Raw genomic sequence first — 26,903 nt, 5'->3', positions numbered from 1 at the left:
AAAAAATAAATAAATGTTGCAAACATAATGTATAACGAACCCTGTGGTATATTTTATTCATTAAAATGATATGGTCAAAATGTTCAGTGGTCACAGAAATGATGTACCTTGATGGCTCAGCTTCTGAGGTGTCTGCTTTAAAAGAGGCGTTCAGTCTCCTTTCTCTGGTAGCGAGGTCATCAACAAGGTTCTGTCTTCTGTCTGCTTCGGCTTGCATTCTAACATTATACATTAAGGCTTTAAAATGACACATTTATGATTGCATAATTATACTCATCTCACAGAACCATTGCTAAATCATCAAAAACATCTGTGACTTAAGAACATAACAGTAATATTTTAACAGTACTTCAATACTAAAACACCACTACTTCAGACCATACGGTCATTGGTTTGTTATTATACACTGCCCCCTACAGGTGTTTATAAGAAATCACACTTTTGTCTCATTATTAAAGGAGGTTCACGGTAATATTAAGATTCTGTGTTTGTTTAATCACCCTAATATCAATTAAACCTGTGTGCTAACAGGTATTTTGTTAAAAATGAAAGGAAAATTTGGTTTCTGCCAGTTCTGCCATCACTATGAGCTCCTAAAACAACAACAACAACAAAATGCATAACCTTTTTGTCTGAATCATAATGCCAGTGAGCTGAACTTAAGAGCCAGTCTAGTCCATGAACCATATTAACTGTTCACTGAAAAGAACTGGCTCAAAAGTGGAGACACTGGAGAGAACTAGTTCTTGAGTTACAAGCTCATTGGAGGGCAGGATAATCAGCAAATAATACATTCAGCTTGGTCGGTTACTCTATTATATGACTTCATAACACTTATTTCATGACTACAATGCAATAATTCTATAGGATTTTTTGCCTTTTCTAGAGGTTGTAACACGCTAAAAAATGTCTAAAAAGTGTGAAATGTCTCATTTTGACATTAAATAAATAAATAAATAACAGCATTTATGTTTAAAACTATTTTTGGATGAACCACAATTTAGACATTCTTCAGCCTCGACACTGTTGCAAAAATGTCTCAAGTCTACTTTATTTATAGAGCCCTTTCCACTACAAAGTAGACCGAAGGACTGTACAGCAACACAACAAGACGAGATTAATAAAAACAAAAATCAACAATAACAGAAAAACTATTTACATCTTCCAAAAGTCAACAATTAAAAGCCAGAGTTTTCACACGAGATTTAACAACATCACCTGACGGTGCAGCTCTGATGTCAGGTGGAAAGGTATTCCACAGTCTTGGGCCAGCAACCGAGAACGCATGATCCCACTTAGTTTTCAGGCGAGTTTTCGGAACTGAGAGCAGTAAGCAGTTAAATTGATCTTTGAGGTCTACCAGAGTTAATATGAATCAGGTCCGTAATATATTCTGGGGCTATATCACGGACAGCTTTAAAAACACACAGCAACACCTTATACTGAATCCGATATTTAACCAGAAGCCAATACAGCTTTTCCAAAACTGGAGTAATATGCTCCCTTTTCTTTGTACTAGTAAGGAGCCTCGCAGCTGCATTCTGGACCAATTGTAAAATTGAAATAAGAGATTAGCTCACTACCAAATAAAGTGCATTACAGTAGTCCAAACGGGAGGAGATAAATGCATGAATCACTATCTCAAGCTCAGCAACAGACAAAAAGGAATTCATTTTTGCAATAGTCCTCAACTGAAAGAAGCAACTTTTCAACACACATTTAATTGTAAAAAAATGTAAGACATTAAAGTATAATGTAAAATATACCACACTCTTCCTCCGGATCTCTCAAAATCTTTGGACCCCCCTCTCAGCTTTTGAGAAGCAAGAAATTAATATTAAGTGATTTTTTTTCTGGAAAGGATACATACGCCGTTGAGCAGAAGCTCGAGTCAATGTCTCCTTGAGCTGTGCTATATTCTGTTTGAGCTTCTGTAATGATGCTCTCAGGGTCATGTTGAGCTACAAGTACAGACAAAGACAAAAGTGATATAACAGCATAAAGATCAGACACACATGGCTTAATTTTATTGTACAACAAACATTTATAAAACCCTGTCTTTACCTTGGCTGGATTTCCTCCAGTCCTCAGCTGTCTATTTCTTTCATGGATGTTTTCTGCAATTTCTTGAGCCAGGCGACAAGCTGCATCATAATTCTGTAACCTAAACAATGAAAAACAAAACAATGTCAATTTGGTAAAAATAGTTTCTGCCACAGCTTCCACCAGTTTTCAAGTCATTTAAATCACAAGATTGGCATCAACTAAATCATGTGACAGATCTCAGCAAACCGGACTGGCAACATTTATATCAGCTGTTCGCCGAGTAAAAACATATATATATGTACACAAACACAGAATCATTTATTAAAGTACAGTGTGTGACGAGCAATAAAGAAATGAATACAGAGATAATTTCAGTCTGAAGTGATCTGGCTGAGTACAGATCCACTGACTGCAACAGCAAATTATGTTTGCTGAACTCTACGACCTGTAGACCTCACTTGTTTATAAACGATAAGAATTTAGAAATGCATACCACAAATCCTGTGACATATTGCGGCACTTTCGTTTCAGTTATAAAAAGCGTTTCTCAGAGCAAAACCACCAGCAACATAAACTGCGCCGTGCCAGTTCCTGTTTGGCCGTGACGTCAGACGGTGGCCTTGTACAGACATATCACGTAGCCTACGCTCAAAATTAATACACAGAAAACGTTACATTTTTTAACACGCTGTAACTATAATATTTAGAATACAATAGACTTTCGCAAGCTTTAGATATGCTAACGTTATGTAGGCTACATTATCTCACTTATTGCACAACTAGTCTCAAAGAAATTAATAGAGAATGGGAATGTGTCGGCACAGCTGCAATGCATTCTGGGAATTTAGGTCACGGGAGCCACAGCGGAGGCTTGATAATATAGTGAATGTAGATGTTTGATATTATTTAATGTTTATATTATTCTACTTAAGATCGTGTTGGAGTGGTTAAGGCTCACCTTACATCATTTGCCATAGCCCTTTGCACGGCCGGTGTGAAAAATTTGCTTTTTTCAGAGTTAGCAAGCTGTAATTCCTGCAGACATTGATAAGGGCTATGCCATAGCCCTTATCAATGTCTGCATTAAATGCAATTAAAAGCTTTTGATTAACGCTATGTTGATACAGTAAGCGTTAATCATTCCAACGCGATCTTAAGTTGAATCATATAAACATAAAATAATATAAAATGTCTACATTCACTACGGAACTCGGATGAAAGTTAAATTGAAACTCGGTAAACAACTCAAATAAGATGCGTCTTAATAATTGATCTCTGTAGATTTATTATATACAGTGGTTTACGTTAAACTGTAAGCCCTCACACCACAAATAGAAGAAAATCAAATATGGAAACGTTATCGGTACTTTGATACCCAGCCACTTGTTTGCACGGATTAAGTTTCATTCATTCATTTATTTGATCGCTTGCATCGTTGTTTGTTCGGCATCTCTAATAGTAAGAATCTTCAACTTGGTTCATTCAAGTCAAGGTATTTATTTGCATAGCATCCACAATACACATCGTTTCAAAGCAGCTTCTAGTAAGTTCTGTTACCACTATAATGGCTTAATTCTTTACACTAAGCAGTTTTACTGTGCAATATGACAATATATAACAATGATAAATGATCCACTGGTTGAGATCTAGCTATGTATTCTCCCCTTTAAAAAATAGCCATGATTTTGCTACTCTAACCAAAGTGTTTTAGCAGTTAGCCTATATCAGTACCACTGTGGTGAAGGAGACTGAATAATGAATATTTGCAGCCTCTCAGACAAACCACAGAGCGATTTTTTTTTATTTAAAGAGATTTACATATTAGTCTGTTTTATTAAGAGTATGTAAGATGGTTTTCAAAAAATATTAATAGTAAGCGGTCGGCTTTTTCCGTGGTGATTTGCGTGTGTTTACACTGTGTGCTCCTGAGCGTGACCTAAAACATGGCGGAATCCAATGCGGCGTGATGTAGATTCCCATTCTCTATATGAAGACGTAAAATTTTGGTTTGAGTTGAAATTATTAATTAGAAATGAATTATTATATGAGAAGAAATAGACCATGGAGTCAGAAACACTAAATTCAGCCCACACCTGCTAAATCAAGTTGTGAAAGATATTAATTAATGTTGATTGTAGCCATTGTACACATTAGCCTACTGATAATAAAGAATAAGAAAGTGTTGGTTAAAAAAAACTCTTTACAAATACTCCACAGTCTGCATAAACCGGAGAACAATTAACTAATTGCAATAGAGATGCTATGTTCTTACAGCCTATTGATAGCCCTACTAATTTCACAAGAAACGTATCTGACCCTGCAATATTTAACAATGTTAAAAACAATGTAGCCTATATTTAGCCTAAGTAGGAGTGTAAATATCTTCATCTTTTTTGTCTCATTCCTCCAAGTTCAGATCTGTTCAGTTATATATTGTTTGTTACATAATGGCACAATTCTTATCTATGTAAAAGAGACAAACATGTCTCTTTTAATTTCTGTCCTGATAACGTCTTCCTGTGAAATGTTTTGTTTGAAAAGTGTATTTGAGATCTATCTTTATATCTATATATATATATGAAGAGTTCCAATGCAAAAGCCTCTAAAAGCCATCTTGGTCAAAAATGAGATAGCGATACTGAGTGAATGCATGTGCCTGCATCTTCAATAAACAAGCTACAGGTAGTCCAAAATGCAGCGGCTAGAGTCCTCACCAGGTCAAGAAAATATGATCATATTACCCCAATTTTACAGTCTCTGCACTGGCTACCTATTACGTTCCGTATCAGTTACAAAATATTATTACTTGCCTATAAGGCCCTTAACCGAACTAGTCTTCTACCACGCTACAATCCATCACGCTCCCTAAGGTCGCAAAACTCTGGACTTTTGGTAGTACCTAGGATAGCAAAGTCCACTAAAGGAAGTAGAGCTTTTTCGCATTTGGCTCCCAAACTCTGGAATAGCCTTCCTGATAACGTTCGGGGTTCAGACACACTCTCTCTGTTTAAATCTAGATTAAAGACACATCACTTTGGCCAAGCATTCAAATAATGCATCTCATAAACTTTTACTGCAGTCATAATCTTTTACTGCAGTTATATATGATCAAATGCACATTATTATTCTTTAGTTTGGGTTAAACAAATCAATTTTGCTTGGTTGGAACAGCAGCTACGCTAATTATGTCTCTATATTTTTCTCTGTTTTTGCCACGGATGTAACTAGGATTTACACCAGCTTCAGTCTGGATCCAGAACACCTGAGAAGAGATGATGCCAACCCCTCAGAGGACCTCAAATGATGCCAACCCTGAAACAACTTACAAAACTACCACATTTTGCTATAAATTTGATTGCATCATATAATAATTGCTGTTAATAGTGTTCATCGTTTGATTACGTCTTTGATTGATATTTCCATACATTTCTGCCATGTACATAAACTGACAGTCACCACTGATAAGCTACTACTAAATATTGTAGAAACTTAATTTGCTGTAAAGTTGCTTTGCAATAATTTGTATCGTGAAAAGCGCTGTACAAATAAACTTGAATTGAATTTAATTGAATGCTCTCCACACATAGTATATGTTCATCAAGTACTTTCACTTCAAATGCGCTAAATCCCAGCCTCAACCCATACAGAACTGTACTTACATAGAAACCTATACATAGTAGCCAGAAAGAAATGCTAATTTTAAAGAAAAACGTCAGACGTACTTAGAGGCTTTTGCATCTGAACACTCTCTATCTCTCTCTCTCTCTCTCTCTCTCTCTCTCTCTCCCTCGCTCTCTATATATATATTTATTTAGTCATTTATCAGACTCTTTTATCCAAAGCGACTTACAAATGAGGACAACAGATGCAATCAATTGTATATATATATATATGCTGATAATTATGCTCCCACACATATGATGATATCCTCTGATAAATCAAATGATAAATCAATCTTGAAAATGTAAGCGTTATAATCTTTCTAGTCACCATCACAACTTTTTAATATAGTCAAGGCCAGGCTTTAGTGTATTTAAATTTTAAAATATAATAATAATAAAATTATAAAACAAACAAGGACATATACATTTTTTAATGATATAGTTTTGCATCTGCATTATGCATATTAATAGGCAAATGGATTGCAACAAACCTTAACTTAAATTTATTATCTTAGATGAAGGAGTTTGAGGGAGGCTATTAGCTTCATTCGCTTCTTCTGATGGACTGCCACTGGGCATGTTGCCTATACTGTTAAAAACAAACAAACAAAGATTTTTAAACTAATGCATCTTGATCTTTTAAGTGTTTACTCTGCTTTTTCTCTCACAGTGTTTCACAGATATAATTTACTGTTGCACACAAACAACCTTTTTAAAAATTATTCTCTTTTTTTGGTCTTACCACCATCAAAGACACTTATTCACCAAAATGAGCGTGTCAATCGTGTCCACTTCCAGCCCCTTTGATGAGCAAGTCTTTGACACAGGGTGGTGGTGGGCGATAATGGGGGTAGAAGATTTTGTACGGTCATCATCTGAGAAAGCTAAATGGGGACCTCACTTCAAGACAGTGGTGGGAAACAATGGAGTCCCCACAAGGACCACCTGTTAGTGATGGATCCCATCAGGAAGAGCCTGTGCCTGCCAGCCTCACTGAGGCAGCACCCATTCCAACTGGATCCCAAAAGGAAGAATCTGTGCCTGCCAGGAACCCGCTGAGGGGAAAAATAAGGATCCCAGAAAATATAAAACAGCATCTTGTCAGGCATAATGTCTTGACACCTTTTCCCTAAGGCTCCCAAAGGGACCACCTACACCTTCCAGTACCCCAAAAGGAGCAACAGCATCCAATGGGTACCCACAAGGATACCCAAAGAGAGCAATTTGCCCACCAGGTCCCATGAGGAGGCACCTGTGACCACCAAGCCCCCACTGAGGAGAAAACAGATGATCCCAGAAAATATGAGCATGCTGTTTTGACACCTTTGCCATTTTATTAGGAAGTCTTTGGATTAAAATGTTATATTTATAAATGTGAAATGTATTTATTTATATATTGATGCAAGTGACCTACTTTTTGATTAATTTGATTTGATTAATGTGGAGTTATCTGACTGTGAAATTACAGCTAAGCAGCACAATGTTTATAAAATAAAACGTAACCTAAGTGTGTTAACATGTAACATTCTAACAAAACGAACAGGTTTAGCACCTTATTTAATGCTATTAGTCCCCATTTTGAGCCTGACCATTTTGTTTCACATCCAAACACATATGTGTTTGAATAAATAACAGTGTGTTGAAAACAGAACTGACTTTTGGAATTTCCTGGAAAAACAGGCATTAAAATGTGTCTGGTATAAACATTCTGTGACACTTCAAGAAGACAGAATTTCTCTGTTTCTAACCACAGAGGGAATTACATCAAATTAATTTTATATAGAAGTGTGATAACAATTTTGAGAACTGTACGATTCTGTCAATGCATTATTTGTTTTATTAAAAAAATACATACAAATATATTTCGATATACTTTAATATATTTTCTATTATATTTCTAATACCCCCCCCCCATACAAAAAAAGAAGAAGTTGAATCCCCTTATAAAATATAAAAGTTATACATGCTTAACTTAGTTATATCTCCTTAGACGTTATTACGTAGTTAATAAGCACTGTCTGAAAAATTCTTACATTTTAACAGATGGCACAGAATAAAATCTACAATATCTTTATTTGCTGTTTGATGTTGAAGTTAATTACTAAACATCATTGTTATGCCATGTTGTATCATTGGTTTTATTACAATTGTTCATATTCAAGAGCTAATATTCACATTGCAAAACAGAAAATAACAGAGGCCATCTGAAATTTTCCACTGTGTATACAGTAGTACTACAGCCACATGGACAGGTCACATGACAGTCACATCATCTGAACAAAACCCAGGTGTCTCAGGGCATCACAAAGAGAGCAACAAACCTACTGTGAACTTAACGTTAAAAGTCTCTTTAATGTGAGCGGTTGGGGCCATGCTTCAGATTACTTCAAATATTGCATGCTCCCATTTTGGCTCTACAAATGTGAATGTCCAGAGTGTGGAGGACGGCAATAATTCACAGTATGCAGACCGGACAATCTGTGGCAGACTCCGCTCCCGATCTCTTTATGGCTCTGAGGAGACAAAACACTCAACGGAAGAGAGTGACGAGGACAGAAGCCACATAAGACCTCGTTCAAGATCATTCTATGTTTGTGACACTGATGATGCAGGAACGGGTCATTTTAGCAGATGCAATGCTATCATACCAAGAGCAAGATCACTACACAGTGAGGATGGGAAAAGAAACACTGGCGGGACAAGTATCACTGCAAAGCCTCCGATCAAAAGACCTAAAGGAAACTCAAGCAAACGGGCCAGCAAGGATCTTACAGGTGCGTGAGTGAGATCTTTTTACCTTTGAAAAATGTCACCTTTAGGGTACTTGCGTTAATAAAATCATAAATAAGCACAAATGCTTGTGTAACACCTCTGAAGGCTTAATTTAAGCTACAATTAATAATGAATGAATTATTATTAATTAACAATTATTCTAATCCCAAAATGCATTTGTGACTTTACTCCAATATAATACATATGCAAATCAAAAAATGTTCTAGCTGAAAATTATAAGCTCATACCGTGTAAAACTACTTTTAAAAGGAAAGATATTGTAATAATGATTCTAACTGCAGAAAAAAAATGTTTTACACACATTTTAAATAGATATGTAAAAAATAATAAAACAAACAAACAAACACACTTAAATCAATCTTTTAAAATGTATTTGTTTGAACTTAAAGTTAATTTAGTCATCACAACAATGTTATTGAATTATTATTATTATTATTATTATTATTGAATTTACATTAAGTGAGTAATCTAAATTCCAGAGCAATCCTGTCAGTCCTGTGAAGCTATACTGTACATTCATGACAGAAGTCTCTCCTTTTATGTCATTTCTACACAGGCATACTCAGCTCATTTATACCATGAATATATAACCACATAATTTAAAAATTGTTTATTTACCTAAGATTTTTTTAAATGGTTAAAATACATTTCAATATTATTGTTGTTGTTGTTATTACTGGTAATATAAATAATCATGACATTAATAATTACTATATATTCTATTTCATAGACTTTGGTAGTTCTTTTATAATATTTATTAGTATAAATATAAATGTTGATCATATTAATGTTATATGTATTACAGAAATATTGCTGAAGTTACATTTTTTCTATTAGGTTTTATTCCAAAGTTGCATTTAGTATAACTTAAATTAGGCAGAAATTAGTAGAAATGTACATTTAAATATCCAATGTCAGCTGATTCTGACCAAACAAAATCTCTAATATGAGCTGATAAGCTGATTCCCTAAAGAACATTTTTTTTCTTGGTGTGAAGAACATTTTAATAATCTAAGGAACCTTTTTTTTTTTTTGCTATAAAGAACCTGCAATGCAATGGAAAGTTTCTTCATGGAACCACAGATGCCAATAAAAAAACTTTATTTTTAAGAGTGTAACTAAGGAATCCTGTAGTGTCAGGTGGCAAGATCAGACAAGAAAAAAAAAGAAAAAGACAAGATGACAAGATAAAAAAAATTGGCTTGACAAATTATTTTTCACAAATATATTAAAAAAAAAAAAAAATTTATGGTTGGGAACATAAGTTATAATATTATTGTCATTCAAGTCATGCTGCAGTTTTTTTTACTTTTGAGCAATTCAACATTTTAACAGGAAATAAAGGAAGTTTAAAGGGTGTACCCATGATGACCATTTCTGAGGTGGATAACTGGGAGATAAGCTCTTCTTTGGGGATGAAATACGGTCAGTATGTAGACTGGGAAAAGATCGACCCAGAAGCTGCCACCCGTTATGGGAAGATCCTCTCAAGTGATCATTATGAGCTCAAAGCAATGGGCCGTACAGGATTCTGGTCCATGCCTCATACTCTCAGAGCCAAGGCTTACCAGCACATCATCCACAGCATCGAGAGCACATCCACCACCGCTGATCTGGACACTTACCATGGCATAGTTAGGAAGCTTTTCGGGGAACTGCAAACAAGCACACACCCTTTCCCAAAGTTTATGGAGGATGGGGAAATTCCCAGATACTGCTTAAATAAAGCAGGTCTGAATTCAGTGAAAAAAATTCTCATTTGTATAAACCACCATTTTCCTGATGTCAGCTTCTGTCCTATTCTGTCCGCTCTGGTGTCTCTTCTCTTGCACTTCAGTGAGGATGAAGCCCAGTGTTTCCACAGTATTTGTTCCCTGGTGTCCTACACAGACCCTAAAAAGCATTACATTGACCGGACTTTCCTCACTTCACGTGCCTTATGCATGACCTTTGGTGACCTTGCCAATAAATACTGCAGGGGAATCCGGAAGCTAATAGCCAGCTCTCACCAGAACCTGTTTGAGTTCTACTCTGACTGGATCATGTGGATCTTTGCCGATCTGCCTTTCACATACGCTATCAGAGTGCTGGATGTCTATCTAATGGAGGGTTACAAAGTTTTATACCGTGTAGCTCTTGCTCTACTCAGCTTTTACAAGGTCTGTGTGTCTTCACGAGTGGCCCACGTCGACGACTTCAGACAGGACATGAAGAGTTTTGTGCAGAATGTGGGACGGCACAGTACTATTGACGCTCTGCTTCAGAGGGCTTTTAGTATACAGCTGCCCACGCGTAAAGAACTGACTTATCTCTTCAATGCCAACAAGGATGCACTAATTCATAAGGACATCCACAATAAGAGGTGAGGGGTTTGTGAAGTCGTTTATTGTGTTCTCTGTAATTCCTATTATATATAAAACTGTATTTTTGACATTGACAATAGAACTACAACAAATGTCTCTTTTTTTTCAAGCTCATACCAAGCAATGGATTTTCGGGCCTTCAGATCCTCTGTAGTGACTGAAACAGAGATGAGGGTGATCTGGGCCTGGATTCCAGAGCGATTTGCTCTGTTCAGTCCTGTGCAGCTATTCAGTACAAATATTCATGGCAGAAGTCTCTTCTCGTAAGTTATTATGATTTACATGAATTATACTATCAATACAATAACTTTAGAATTTGAAAATGTAGCTTTAAATGGTTAAAATATATGTAAACATACATATAAATAATAGTAATGATACTTATTATTAGAAATATTTTTTCAGCAGCCATTACACTAGTCAGTGATCTTCAGAAATCATTCTAATATGCTAATTTGATGCACAGATGAAAACAGTTGTGCTGTAAATAAAATTATGGTGGAAATTATTATACTTTTCAGGATTCTTTGCTAACTATAACGTTGAAAATAACAGTATTTATTTGAAGTAGTTTTTTTTGTAACAATTTAAAAGTCTTTACTGTCACTTTGCATCCTGGTTGAACAAAAGTATTAATTTCTTTAAAAATAATAATTTTCCTGCTAGGTTTTATTCCAAAGTTGAGGGGCATGATCCAACTGTTTTACTCTTGAAAACTGAAGATGAGGAGGTATGTATGCATTTTTTTTAATCTTACAGAAAATACATAAATACACAGTATTTTGCTAAATTTTGATTTGCTTTTGCTTGGCCTCATGGCAACACAGATTTGTGGGGCTTTCTTGTCTTCTGATTGGGCTCAGAAGAATTGTGATGAAAAGGGATTTAAGTTCTTTGGCACAGGAGAGTGTTTTGTTTTCACTGTGAGTAAGTCTACATTTGTCATCTGATTCAATTGATTTATTGTGCTTTAAACTACATGTTGCATTGCACGCACAAGAATATGATTTGAATAAGTTAATCAAATCAACTTTTCAGCTACGACCAGGAATGGAACGGTTCCAGCGTCCAGTGCTGCAGATCTCTGGGATGTCTGACAAATGTGATTCCTCTCATCAGAAACAAACTCTCTCAGTTAGTTCTCTGCTAAGCACTCATGTGGACAGACCCACTGGAGCCTCTCAGAACCAAAGATATGAGTCTGCATCATTCTGCACATTGTCAACCTTCAAATTCATGGCAGGAAATGATGAGACACTTTTTATTGGTAAGCTGTTTTTTTATCTTTAATGACATGAAAGGTTTCAGCATGTAATTCAGACTCAGTTATCCCCTATTATTATTATAAACAATGTAACAGCCTCTCAGGCTAATATTTGCATGCCCTGAATGCACATTTCACCTGCAAACGTGCTGTTACGCTGCCTATGTGTCAACATTACTGGGAAAAATAGCCTCTAATAAATGTTGTGTATACACTGCTTTACTTACGGCTCTTAGTGTGTGGTCTCTATCCTGCAGGTGGTGATGATGGCCACGCGCTGCACCTGCAGGCAGATCTGACAGCTGGATCTTCTGAACACTGTGATACGTTTGAGAGTCCACCTCTCTGCAAGGGATGCTTCAAGATCCAGTCACTAGAGGTGTGGGGTATCCAGCACTCTTTGTCTGTTCCACCACTGCTATCACAGTGAAGACTGTAGAGAATATATGTTGCTTGCCCACACATCAAAGTTCACACTGCCAAATGTCATCATGCTTTGAGACAAATCTAAGGCCATTAAAACTATTTTTTGATTGCAGTGTAGGACTACATGTACATTGTTGTGCTATTGCTTTATGAACAGTAAAAAATGTAAATTTAAGATTCAAATATCCACAATATTATTTATTTACATTTTAAATACTTGTTTTATTATATGACTTGCTAAATTATTTTAATATTGTGGTCCTGTTGTTCACTGTATTTCTGGAATAACTAAAGTGTGTAAAACCTTTTGAATAGAAGTTGCAAAGTATTAAAGTGGTCATATGATGTTGCTAAAAAGAACATTATTTTGTGTATTTGGTGTAATGAAATGTGTTTATGTGGTTTAAGGTTAAAAAAACACATTATTTTCCACATACTGTACATTATTGTTTCTCCTCTATGCTCCGCCTTTCTGAACTACGTCGATTTTTACAAAGCTCATCGGTCTGAAAAGCGAGGTGTGCTCTGATTGGCCAGCTTTCCAGTGCGTTGTGATTGGCCGAATACCTCAAGCGTGTGACGGAAATGTTACGCCCCTTGCCATACTGTGATGCCTTGTCCCGGCCAGAGCGACGAGACAAAAACATTCAAATCCTTTAAAATCGAGGCATTTGTTGCATCCAGTGGGGACATAATTACAGATTATAATGACTTATCCGCTTCTTCCACGGTGAAAGCCGATCCGGCGATCCACAGTGCGAAGTTGATGTTTTTCCTCAGCGACCAGCACGGATCAGCTCCAGGCATGACGAAGCAGATATCGTCCTCTTTCGGAAGGGCAAACAAAGTAGTTTCGCTTTCACAACGAAACACACAGCGCCTTCACGACATGGCGGCGGCGGCAACAACAATACTACAGCGAGGATAAAAGTTACGCCTTCTTTCTTTGCGTGAACATTTGGGCAGATTTGGGCGATCATTATGCAAACCTTCCCACATCGTAGACATGTGGGGGCGTGTTAGAATGAGCCGTTTTAGGTAGGCGTGGTTGACTCTTAACTTTTATAAAGAATATCTCTTTGGATTTGAGACTTTAGTCTTTGTAACTTTACATATCTTCTTTATGCACCAAGATCTTGTAACAGTCCAAAGAGAAAGGAAAAATTGAAATCGCATCATGTGATCCCTTTAAAACGAATTTTTGCCCCGTTTGTGTTGTTTTACTACTTACAATTGATTAAAGTCGGCATGAAATGGAAGTTGCGATTGTCTTTTCTTCTCTACTGTGACATATATCCGAGTGAAACGGCATCTGAACTGAGAGGGCGGGACGTGATTTCGTCCTTCGGGAATTGATTGGATCGTTGGAATTTGGGGCGTTGCTAACAAAATGGAGGCAGACCTGAATGCCAGTTTGCAGTTAGTGGTGGGGGATTTCTCTCCACTGGATTCACAGCCAGCACCCAAGCATGAATAATTGTTTTATTTATTAAGGATGACGATCAAGGGCACAAAACATGCCTAAACAGCACGCGTGCACGCGAGAGAGAGAGAAAGAGAAAGAGAGAGAGAGAGAGAGAGAGAGAGAGAGACTACCTGAATGACTCAGCGCGTCCTCCATCAGGTTAAATCATATTCATGAAAAAAATTAGTTTGCGATGTCCTAAGAGTAATGTTGCCGTAATATCCTAATATCTTTTCAATGTTTAGGGGTAACGTACTCCCTCATGAGTGGTGTCAGTGCTATAAAGTGAAGCATCAGCTTCAGCTTTTCCCCCTGTCGTTTATCCCAGCGTTTACCGCTCACGTCACTAGCTCCGCCCTTGCGCCATAGCTCGTGACCGGAAGAGAAGATGAGTCGTTTTGAGGGGGAGGGGAGGTTAAAGTTTTTGATTAAAGATTACGATTTCATGGTGACTTTAAAGTATAAAACATTGTTATTTACAATGCACAGCATGGTTTTTAATCATATTTTTAGGGGGGACAACCCTCAGATGGGGGGTCCTGTCCCCCCCGACCCCCACGGGATTTCCGCCTATGATTTGGGGTGATGTGATGTCTGCTGGTGTTGGTCCATTGTGTTTCATCAAGTCCAAAGTCAATGCAGCCGTCTACCAGGAGATTTTGGAGCACTTTATGCTTCCATCTGCTGACAAGCTTTATGGAGATGCTGATTTCCTTTTCCAGCAGGACTTTAGCACGACTGATCGCTTCCATGCCACACCTCACTGATGCTGGAATTAAGGAGCCTCGGCCAAATATTGAGTGCATAAATGAACATACTTTAAAGAACTTGAGCTTTTCTGTTTCGCAAATCCATATTTTTGATTGATCTTAGGAAATATTCTAATATTTTGAGATACTGGATTTTTGACTTTCATGAGCTGTAAGCTCTAATCATCAAAATTCAAACAAAAAAAAAAACAAACATTTGAAATGTTTTACTTTACATGTAATGAATCTAGAATATATGTTTCACTTTTTTAAATAAGTTTAAAAAAAAAAGAACTTTTTCACGATATTCAAATTTTTTGAGATGCACCTGTATATTGAACATATATTTACTCATGCAATATATATCCATATATTGTCAATGCATATATTTCTGTATATTGAAAAATATAAGCACTAGTTTTCAATATATGGAAATGTATTATGCAATATATTGCAATATATTTTGCAGTATATTCCCATATATTTTCGTTCCGTAAAAGGGACAAGGCTATCCCCTCAAAAACAGTGCATAAGGATAATAAATGTATAGCCAAAGTCATGTCACTCGTCGGCCATCTTTGAAACGCCTGTCGGGCATGCAAGTGCAGCTCCTATCTCTTTGTATGGGGAAACATCAAATTCTCCCAAACTGTTCACTAAGCTTACAATTAAATTTCATATTTGAAATCTGACAACAACTGTGCCATAAATGTGGTTTCTTTTGCTCAAATAGCATTATAAAAAGCTTATTATTCAGGCTCAGCAAGTGCGCATGCGCAGTCCTAAGTGCGCATCTCAGAACTCTGACTATCGGTGCATTCCTAACTGGATATATCGCCCTCCGAAGAGCACTTCGGAGTGAAAACAATCATGGCTGCCATATTGAAGTGTAGTCTTTCCAAACCGAAGTGCTCAAAACTGGCCACTTCAAAGGGCCCTTCGGAATGAAGGATTTCGAAGGGTACAACTGATGGACACTTCGGGCTCGTGATGATGACGCAGAAGGGCACTTCAAGAAACAGTTGTTTGGTCCCCTACACCCTTCAACCCTTCGAAGCTCTCACTCTGGAGGGTAAACCCTTTGAAGGGATTAGGGCATAGGGATGAGCCCTTCCGAATGGAACGCAGGGTGTTTCTATAGTAACCGGGACTTCTAACGGCAGCTGCAGTGACGTGATAACTTTACTGATTAGCGATTGGCTCTTTTACTCAGAAGGCGGGGTTTCCTGCAATTGAGCAACCATATTAAGCTTTGCATTTTCCCCCATTCAAAATAGGGATATATTATTAGGCAATATTATTTTATTTTCGATCCGATACCCATATTTTCAAGCTCAGTATAGTCGATACCGATACCGATACCTCCAAACTAAACTGATCTTTTAAATTATTAAAAGAATATAATCAGTAATTATACTCACTTAATATTAGATTTTAAAGCCATGTTTTTTAACATTTCATAACTTTTTTATTTACACTGTCAGAAATAAAATATACTATAATTGTATTTTAGCCCTTTACTGGGGCAGGTACAACTATAGCCCTAAAGGGGAGCATATTAGTACCATACAAGTATGCATGCTTTAAGGGTAGATAAGTTACAAGGTGCACCTTTGAGGATACCTCATGAAAAATAAACATGGTGTTACATAAATACTCAAATGTATTATTATTATTATTATTATTACCATGGTAAATTTGTGGTTACTGCAGTTTTACTACAAATACTGTGGTTACTGTAATAAAACCATGGTTAGTAAAGGCTGCCAGGCTGTTGTACCCCTAAAGGTGAAACTTTAGCATATTTTTTTCTGACAGATTTATTAACAGCGATTACAGAACATAACACAATCCATCTGAACTTTTAACAACCAGTTTAAATAAATGTACTTGCATAAACTAGCCAATTTAACATAAGTATTACATGTACACAAAAGTTTGGGGTCAGTAAGATTTTGTAATATCTTTTTTTTTAAGTCTCATGCTCACCAAGGCTTCACTTATTTGAACAAAAAATATTGTAAAATATAACAATAAAAAAATAACTATTTTCTATTTTAATATATTTTAAAATGTAATTTAAAATGCATCTCCGAGCAAAGCTGATTTTTCAGCATCATTACCCAGTCTTCAGTGTGGAAACCGTGATGCATTCTTCAGAATGAATTTTATATATAGCAACAATGTTATGTAATGTAATCTAATAATGTGGCAATGGTTTATTGAGATCTACTTATGCTTCTGATGCTTTTGGGAAACGCAGCCCTATTTAAACAAGCACTGTGAGCCATGCGTCAGCAGCGAACGCTGTCTGTGATTGGTTGCTTCTGTCTTTCAGCATTTGCGTGTGTTCAGATGAGCAGGAGAAATGGTTCTATCCAACACAATTATTCGCTAATATAGTCTATTTTTCCACTTAGAAGATTATTTTATGCACCGAATTTCTTGATAAATAAATAAAATTGATGGTTAAAAATGCACTTTAGAATCGATATTTTTATGTGAGGATCGATCCTTTCAATAAAACATCAGTATCTAAAGTGCGGATCGATCCGCCCATGCGTAATTCAAAACAATAGGAATGACACGTCTTTGGTGTAGCATCGAAAATATTAGCTGTAACGAAATATAGATCAGTTTGATGCTTCCTGGAGGCCTCTTTTCAATCACCTGTTAAAAACTTTTAATAACGGCGATACTATTTGAAATTTTCTTTTCTTTTCTTGTAATTGCTATTTTCTTTCATTTCCGTATCAATCTTAATATGTTCAGATTTTTTTCTCTCTAAATTTCATTTCAATATTTGACTTTTTCTTTTCCTTAATTATTTGTCAAAACTAGCGACAATGTTGACACCGTTGCAAATCTATTCGCTCTCTGTTACTATGGTCATATTCCTTAAGTAATGCCCTTGTGAGGTAAAAAGGCCTAGGTTGTTACCTATTATTATTATTGTTATTATTTTATAATTGTTATTATTACAATATTATTTCACCTTGTCTATGATGTCATATTGTGCAGAAAGTTGTTTTGAACCCCTTTGCCTTTACTTGGTGATGTGGTTATCTGCTAAACTGAATTTAGTTTAGTTTTTTTTATTTTTATTTTTTTTCCTTCTTGTTTGTGTAGTTGTGTTTTGTCCTGTCTTGTGATTGTACTTTTTATGTGTCTGAAAATTGAAAAATACCACAATAAATATAATATACAAAAAAAAAAAAAGAAAATATTAGCTGTAACTACAAGAACTTCTGGGGAGACATTTACAGTTGAAAACTTACAGAGCCAAAACGCTCAATTGAATTCGACTTCTCAATTAATAACCAAAACAAAAACGCAATATTAATTCAAGACTTCTGTACAAGTAATTGGGTGTAGGTTCTTTTTTTTTGAACAGTTCAAATGAACCGATTCAGTGGCATCAACTCTCCTTCGCTACTAAGCAACGAGTCTAAACGCACGCAGCGTACTGTTGCCTGGATACGTGTGTTTGGTTCCAGTAGCCTGCAGCCTTTTCGACTCGTTTACTCTGAAGCTTAAAGTTGTATCGCAATGGCAGAAGACGCGCAAGAAGTCCCTCAGATCGCATTAGAGGCTGTTATTGGTTTTAATGGTAAGATAAACTGTGAACCTTATCACGTTTGATAGTTTGATCTATAATACATGGCATTTGCTAAAATGGATGTAATTAAGCGGTACCACAACATAAAACGTTACATGGTTTTATACAGGTCATGTGTTTTCTGGACTCAAAGTGCATCCAGACAAAGAACATCTCATTTATCCTCTTGGCTGCACTGTTATTATTAAGAGTCAGAGAAGTGGGAAACAAACTTTCCTCCATGGCCACACGAACAACGTCTCTTGCATTTCTGTGTCCAAAAGTGGACGCTATATTGCATCTGGACAGGTCACGTTCATGGGCTTTAAGGTGAGCTGGTGCAATACAAGAGGAAAAACGCTATTTACACATTGCTTAATAACATCACAGAGATACAGTGCTCCCTTAATACTCCGTTCTATAGCTTTCTTCAAATGAGATGGCCATTTCTCACTACAGGCTGATATTATTATCTGGGACTATGAGAAGAAGGAGATTTATGGCCGTCTTGTGCTTCATAAAGCTAGGGTTGAAGATCTCAGCTTCTCCCCAAATGATAAGTATCTGGTATCTTTGGGTGGACAGGATGATGCCAGGTAAAAATCTTACTGCAGTGATCTAGAATTAATATTTCCCATATTTTGATGTTTCTTAGCTCTAGTCTCTTAGCAGTGTTTAATTAAACAATATATGTGTCTGTATTACCTTATTACCTATATTACAGTTTAATCTAACTGTACAATGAGAATGTTTTTCTCAGCATGTTTACTTGATGGTTTTAGCATTGTAGTGTGGAACATCGAGAGTAAGGAGGCTATATGTGGCAGTCCTGCTTCAGCACAGAGTGCTGGTCACTGCCTCACCATCGAGTACACCAACCTGAACGATGAAATCTTTGTCTCTGCTGGAAAGTAAGTCCAATTTTATGGTAGTTATTCATGCAAGAAACGTTTCCATTTTGATCTAAAACAAAACTTTCATAGTATAATGATTCACATTTAATCTCACATTAAATACAAAAAATATAAGGTCTATTATGTTGCTTTCATTTGATAGAAAATACAACAGAAACGGCAATATTGTAAAATATTATTATATTACAGTTAAAATCCAGATTTCCTACTTTAATATATTTCAAAATAAGTCATTTATTCCTGTGATGATCCTTCAGAAATCATTCTAATAATCCGATTTGGTGCTCAGTTATTATTATATTATAATAAATAATAATAATAATAATGTTTGAAAATATACTGAAAAATATGATATATATATATATATATATACTGTATATATATATATATATATATGTGTGTGTGTGTGTGTAGTTTCTTTCAAATAAATCAGAATCAGAATCAGAAGAGCTTTATTACCAAGTATGCTTACACACACAAGGAATTTGACTTGACGACAGGAGCTTCCAGTGCAGAAGAAAGTACAAACATAGTGCAGACATACATAGGAATAACACAGTAGGGATGTAATATAACACTGATATAATAAAAATTAAAAATTAAATAACGTACTATATACAGAAATAGAAGTATAGGAAAAAATGTAATTGTTTAGATAAATGTACAGATATGTTTATTAGTGTGCAGATATGCTATTTACAAAGTGTGCAGTTTAATATAAATATAAATATGTTAGTTGTGATGGACAATGTATAATTATGAAAGATTAATTGTTCAGGCTGAATATAGCCTGTGGGAAGAAACTGTTCTTGTGCCTGACTGTTCTGGTGGTCAGTGCTCTGTAGCGCTGACCAGAAGGCAACAGTTGGAAGAGAGAGTGGGCTGGGTGTGAGGGGTCCAAGGTGATTTTTTTAGCCCTTTTCCTCACTCTGGAGATGTAAAGATCTTGGAGGCTAGGCAGAGGGGCACCGGTAATCCTCTCAGCAGTCCTGACTGTCCGTTGTAGTCTCTTGATGTCTGATTTGGTAGCTGAGTGCAGGAGGGATTCTCCTGAAGTCCACGATCATCTCCACAGTTTTGAGCGTGTTGAGCTCCAGATTGTTGAGACTGCACCAGACAGCCAGCTCTTTAACCTCCTGACTGTAAGCAGACTCGTCACCGTCCTGTATGAGGCCGATGAGTGTGGTGTCGTCTGCAAACTTCAGGAGGTTGACAGTGCTTATGAAAGTGCTTATCACTTTCTGCAAATGTTAATTTACTGTGTTTTTTGTTTTTTAAGTGGAACTCTGCGTGTATGGGAGCTTGATTTGCCCAACAGAAAGATCCGGCCCACAGAATGCCAGACTGGACAGCTCAAGAGAATTGTCAAATGCCTGGAGGTGAGTAAGAAGCACTGATACTGCCGGTTCTGGTTCTTAAATTTTTTTTTTAACCTGCTCATACCTTCGATGGATTTCAGAGTATTTTTATGTCTAAAACTGCTATATACTGTAGAACATAAATAAACGTAAATGTTTTCCCTGCCTTGCAGATCCCTAACGATGATAATTTTTTCTACTGTGGAACTACTAGTGGGGATATTCTGAAAGTGAACCTGAAGACAAGGTTGCTCAACAGCTGTGGTCCTGTTAAACAAAAATTCAGCAAGGTGAGTCTCCAACTGTGGTTTAACATAGTGAGCAGCTAAGAATTTATTTTCTTGAAGTAGTATTTATGTCATTTACATGATTTTTGAGAAAACACCCTGGTACATGTGAATGGACTTAAAAATGATGCACAGAAAATTAATGATTTCTCTTTGCCTCATTTATGTTTCATACAATTGAGCTCTATTTATTGCACTACACTGTCCAAAGAACATGAGTTAACAGAGACGGTCAAAACAAGTTGAACAACAAGTCTGAACAAAACTTTTTAACAGACCTTTTGTTTAAAATGTAATTTCACGTCTCGAGTGCTTTTTTTGGTGTTGCAGGGAGTGAACACTCTTAAAGTCTTGAAGACTGGTGATATTTTAGTTGGATCAGGAGATGGGATGTTGTCTTTGTGCTCAGGAGGGAATTTCAAAACCATTAAGTATGTAACAACCCTTGTTTCCTCTTCCTTCTTTTGCTCTTTGTTTTCCTCCTTTGTTATTTATTCTTTCTTTCTTCCTTCATCCCATTCAACCACTAATTATGGTTTACTGATCATTTGTAACAGGAGTGTTCAGTTGGAGGAAGGGGTGACATCAGTGACCCTGCGTGGAGATGGGCAGCAGTTCTACGTTGGGACAGAAGCTGCACAGATCTACAGTTTAGGCTACATTGACTTCAAACCAGAACTCATTGCAACAAATCATAACAGTGCTGTAAAGGACGTGGCCTTTCCATTGTGAGTTATATACTCCCTTCTGACACTTGAGGGAGCCATAAGCTTTGTATTGGAATCATAAGAAAAAAAGCCTCAACTCTCCATATATTTGTGCAAATCCTCTTCCTTCAACTCTCTTTTACTCTCAACAGTGGGACGTCAGAGCTGTTTGCCACCTGTTCACAGAATGATATACGAGTGTGGCATACTGAGTCCTCCAAGGAGCTTCTGCGTATCATGGTGCCTAACATAACATGCAACGCTCTGGGCTTTATGCAGGATGGCAGGAGCATCTTCAGTGGTGAGTCTCATACAGGATGATCTATTGATCTGTGCATTAGAAATGTTACTGTAAAATGTGAACTCTATGAAATGGTTTGAGGAACAATCATTTAATATTAACTTAAAGGGATAGTTCACCCAAAAATGAAAATTTTATGTTTATCTGCTTACCCCCAGGGCATCCAAGATGTAGGTGACTTTGTTTCTTCAGTAGAACACAAACGAAAATTTTTTTAACACAAACCGTTGCAGTCTGTCAGTCTTATAATGGAGGTGAATGGGAATCACGGCTTTGAGAGTAAAAAAAAAACATACACAAACAAAACCAAATTAAACCCTGCGGCTTGTGATGATACATTGATGTCTAAAGACACGAAACGATCGGTCTCTGCAAGAAACTTTATATCTGTGCAAGATATTATAGTATTTATATCGTTTTTTACCTCTGATTCACGCAATGTCCGAACTGTTCGAACTGTCCTGACAGCGCGTCCTCCTGAGCGCGTTCTCAACAGTAGGCGTGTGAGGCGTCTTCTTCTTCTTGCTTTACGATGGATCGCAAACTTATAAGTGCATTACCGCCACCTATCTCTCAAATGGACCATTGACACTCCTAATTGAGATTGTAGAAGCAAGAAGAAGAAGAAGACGCCTCACGCGCCTGCTGTTGAGAACGCGCTCAAGAGGACGTGCCGCCGCTCAGGACAGTTCGAACAGTTCGGACATTGCGTGAATCAGAGGTAAAAAACTATATAAATACTGTTCAGTTTCTTGCACAGACCGATCGTTTTGTGTCATTACACATCAATGTATCGTCACGAGCCGCAGGGTTTAATTTGGTTTTGTTTATGTTTTTTTTACTCTCAAAGCCGTGATTCCCATCCACCTCCATTATAAGACTGACAGACTGCAACGGTTTGTGTTAAAAAATCTTCGTTTGTGTTCTACTGAAGAAACAAAGTCACCTACATCTTGGATGCCCTGGGGGTAAGCAGATAAACATCAAATTTTCATTTTTGGGTGAACTATCCCTTTGACTTTTATTATTTTAAAATATATATGTAAATAATATATAATATGTAAAATGTATGTGTGTATATATATATATATATATATATGTATGTATATATACTATATATATATATATATATATATATATATATATATATAATTACAAAAATAATTGTACAAAATGAAAGGCTATTTTTTATATTTATTTGTCTATTTAATATACAGATTGCAAAGTCAATTAATTTTTTTACTTTGTACATTATAATTAATTGTACAAAGTAAAAAAAAATTAAATAATAATTTATGTTTAAATTATGCGCCAACATGTTAATTGATGAACTTGTTTATCACATTTGTAATTCAATACAATTCTATTGCAGCTTGCTTTAATTGATAACTTTGTTTGCAGCTTGGAATGATGGAAAGATTCGCGTGTTCACCCCAGAGAGTGGGAAGCTGAAGCTGATCATTCATAATGCCCACAGTATGGGAGTGACTGCCATAGCAGCGACCAATGACTGCAAGAGGATTGTCAGTGGAGGGGGAGAAGGACAGGTACAGCACATCAGATACACATCAAAAACTCACTTTTATGAGCTGTGCTCCAGTTTTAAAATAAACACTGTACATTACTGTGCATTATGAGTAATGGACAATTCTGCTTTTCTGTCACAGAAATAAATTACATTTTAAAATATATTCAAATTATATTAGAAATAATAGAAAATTGTTATTTAAAATTGTTACAATATGTCACAGTATTAGTTTTTTTTCTGTATTTTTGATTAAATAAATGCAGCTTTAGTGAACATAAAATACTTCTTTTAAAAACATTTAAAAATTCTTTCTGACTCCAAATATCTGAAGAGTAGCATATGTAAGAAATTAGTTACCTTGGTCAAATACTCAGTTTAACTTTCATTATATAACCATATTTGTCCACAGAATGGCACAGCTGGCCAGTCAGAATCAAATTATACAGAGCCATGTAGCCATGTAAAAAGCAGGGATGTTTTGGATTTTTGCAGAATGCAGAATAAATGTATTCTTTGGCATCTTTTGTAATAAAGGTTAGAGTCTGGGAGATATTCCAGGACTCATATCGTCTCATCGAGACCATGAAGGAGCACAAAGCCACGGTTAACTGCATTAAGATCAAGAGTAACGACAAGGAGTGTGTGACAGCCAGCTCTGATGGCGCTTGCATCATCTGGGACCTGGTGTAAGTTTGAAGAGCATCAAATAATAGACATTTAATGTAGACCTATACTGAGCGAAAGGTCTTGCCCTCAAGTTATTCCTCTGTGCACAAGCCTGTTGAAAAGTTCAATCAACCACCTTTTCATGAACCAAGCATTCAGGGTGCAGATTTGCAGTCTGTTTGATGTAACCTTTACCCATATCTGTCTGTGTTCTTCTCGTTTCCCATCCAGGAGGTTCGTGAGGAATCAAATGGTCTTGTCCAACACCCTGTTCAGTGTTGTATGTTACCACCCTGAGGAATTCCAGATCATCACCAGTGGCACTGACAGAAAGGTACAAGACTTGACTGATCTAGACTGATGTACTGTACTGGCATGTGTTTGAGAGAAATGTGGCCAGAAAAGTGAGAGAGCAGACAGAAAGAAAAAACAGAGATAGATACTGTGTGCACAACAACAAGCTGACAGAAAGCTCTCCCAATCTCCTGTGGATGTAGTAGGATCCGCTCATTCTACTCTGTGCCAAATAGTCCATCTGCTAGTCTTAGGGCACAGCATCAGTGTCCATTTAAAGACCGCAGTTTATTACCATACGTGTGTGTGGCTGTGTATTAAACATACAGTACGGCCATCACACAGAAATATAAGAAAAAATGAGACCCGGCCTTAGTGCTTTAGAAACATTCATATTTTTCAAAAAGAGTAAAGAATTTAGAGCATGGTGTTGTTCTGTTTTATTTTAAGACCTTATATTTTTGGAAAGTAGCACAGTTTATTGTCAACAATGGTATAAAAGGAAAGTGCGTAACCTTTTGATTAAGGATTTGCTGCAGTTGGACAAAGAACAAAACGGTTTGGTTTAAATTTACCATCTAATAGCAGTAATTAATAAGACTCCAGACTGTAGCCAAACAAACATAAATGCGAGTCCATTGATGTCCAGGAAAAGCAGCCAAATTCAGCACAGAAGGTACAGTACTTGAAAGGACACAATGCTGGGGTCATGCCGGATGCCCAGTGCTGGCGCAAAGCCTGCTGGGACAGATCTCAATGAGGCGTACCAGACCTGCTCTGTCTGCAGTTCCCAACAGTGCTCATACCTTGTAAAAATTGATCGAATTATTGTATCATAAATCATCATTCTTTTTTTCTCTTATTTTTTTATTTGTTTTCAGCACAGGATCATAAGTATGAGGTTTAATACATTCTGACAGTATATTTTAATGAATGAGAAGAAGCATTCAGAATTAAATAATTTCTTTTTTTTTTTAAGTGAATAATCCAGTTATCAAAAAAGGAAAGCCATGCCACAACAGTGAACATCTCCATTACTGCTGAAATGCAATCAGTGGCCTACAGAAATTAGATTTATGTAATATCTCTTGTATACAGGTTGAGATGCAATAGCCCTTGACAAAGAACAACTGAAGGATTAGAACCATTTCTTTTTTCTTATGTTGTTCTATAACAAATTACATCATATTTCTATTGCAATTACATTAGCTCTTTGATACAATGATTGCAATGCTGAGAAATTATATTCTCTTTGTTTTTTTTTCATTATAAAAATTGTTGCTATTTTACCTCTTCACCTCTATCAGATTTGCCATCCATCTTTTTTAATTGTATGTTTAGTTTTCATTCATTTATTCACCATTAAAACCATTATTGGGATCTAGACCAGAGTAGGACATTTGAAATGCAATCTTTACCATTGAACAGATTGGCTACTGGGAGGTGTATGATGGTTCTGCAATCAGAGAACTCGAGGGCTCCTTGTCTGGAGCTATAAATGGCATGCACATTTCTGAGGACGGAAAATATTTCGTGACTGGTAGGTACCTTCAGTATCTTTTCACATATGGAGTTATTTCACTGAGTCATTCTTCTGTCATATGGCGGATGTAACGATAACAACAGGTGGCACAATAAACAATATAAACAGAAGTATTTATTATGGTGCCGAAAAGCATAATTTGCAAAACAGATGGATAAATGTCTGCTCACCAGGTCTAAATAAACACTTGCAGAATTCAAACTGATCCCAGCAGTTATTTTTAAATGAGTTTCACAGTTTGAGTTGATGAGGTGCTAATCTAACATTACAGTTTTTAGTGCATGTCCATGTCGCTTTCTACAGTTATAATGCTAAACATCAAATCTTTCTTTCAGGTGGAGATGACAAATTACTGAAGCTTTGGCACTATTCTGATGGTGAAGTGACCCATGTTGGCGTCGGGCACAGTGGAAGCATCACAAATGTGAGGATCTGTCCCAACAGCAGATGCATTGTCAGCACCAGTGCTGATGGAGCCATCCTAAGGTGGAGATATCCACAAACCCTAAAGAGTGAATAAGAATATCTAATGCAGTTCAGATATGATAGTAGTTCAGATATACACTTACATTGCATTCCTTCTTCTTGCAAATAATTGTATTGCAAATTAGGTTATGAATTCTTGCGAGATTTAAAGGTACCATTAAACAGTCCAATTCCAGTCATTTCATTTAAATAAAGCAGCATAGAGCCCCAGTTTCGGAGGACTATTGTGAACTGCACTGTCAGCTAATATATCACCTGAGAATCTCCAGAGAGCTGGTGGGGGAGGTTTGGAAAAGTACAGCATCTGCCTGTCCCAAATTTCCTCTCACCTCCGAGGAACAGCCTCAATAATGAATATCTCTTAACCCCTAACAGTAAGGATATTCGGCCACATACATTAAAAAAAAAAAAAGGGTTGCTGTGCTGATTTTTTTTGTATTTCTCACACCACAG

General features: G+C 36.5%; 3 protein-coding genes across 3 annotated transcripts in view; 2 read left to right on the top strand and 1 right to left on the bottom strand.

Annotated features, from left to right (window-relative positions):
* Positions 1-2,649, bottom strand: part of LOC107555374 (syntaxin-8-like) — a 76,064-nt gene extending 73,415 nt beyond the window's left edge. The window contains exons 1-4 of the mRNA XM_016238136.1: positions 2,540-2,649; positions 2,065-2,164; positions 1,867-1,961; positions 108-218 (exon numbers count right to left, since the gene is read on the bottom strand). Coding sequence (XP_016093622.1) covers positions 108-218; positions 1,867-1,961; positions 2,065-2,164; positions 2,540-2,556 — 323 coding nt within the window. The 5' untranslated portion in view covers positions 2,557-2,649. The remainder of the gene's footprint in view (positions 1-107; positions 219-1,866; positions 1,962-2,064; positions 2,165-2,539) is intronic.
* Positions 2,650-9,868: 7,219 nt separating this feature from the next.
* LOC107555367 (TBC1 domain family member 24-like) lies at positions 9,869-12,558 on the top strand. Its single transcript, XM_016238130.1, has 3 exons — positions 9,869-10,863; positions 10,975-11,096; positions 12,386-12,558. The coding sequence occupies exons 1-3, from the start codon at positions 9,869-9,871 to the stop codon at positions 12,556-12,558; spliced, it is 1,290 nt and encodes a 429-aa protein (XP_016093616.1).
* Positions 12,559-18,317: 5,759 nt separating this feature from the next.
* On the top strand, positions 18,318-26,708 carry LOC107555370 (cilia- and flagella-associated protein 52). The gene is made up of 14 exons (XM_016238132.1): positions 18,318-18,378; positions 18,497-18,696; positions 18,826-18,962; positions 19,149-19,277; positions 20,560-20,659; positions 20,812-20,928; positions 21,256-21,356; positions 21,483-21,653; positions 21,785-21,933; positions 23,335-23,480; positions 23,996-24,147; positions 24,359-24,461; positions 25,850-25,961; positions 26,300-26,708. Exons 1-14 carry the CDS (start codon positions 18,318-18,320, stop codon positions 26,482-26,484), a joined length of 1,863 nt encoding a protein of 620 aa, XP_016093618.1. The 3' UTR covers positions 26,485-26,708.
* The last annotated feature ends 195 nt before the right edge of the window (positions 26,709-26,903 follow it).

This window comes from Sinocyclocheilus grahami, unplaced genomic scaffold, assembly GCF_001515645.1.
Source record: "Sinocyclocheilus grahami isolate Dianchi unplaced genomic scaffold, SAMN03320097.WGS_v1.1 scaffold533.1, whole genome shotgun sequence".
In the NCBI taxonomy this organism is placed as follows: Eukaryota; Metazoa; Chordata; class Actinopteri; order Cypriniformes; family Cyprinidae; genus Sinocyclocheilus; species Sinocyclocheilus grahami.
The sequence above is the reverse complement of the archived record's forward strand: the minus strand, read 5'-3'. Positions and strand labels throughout refer to the sequence as shown.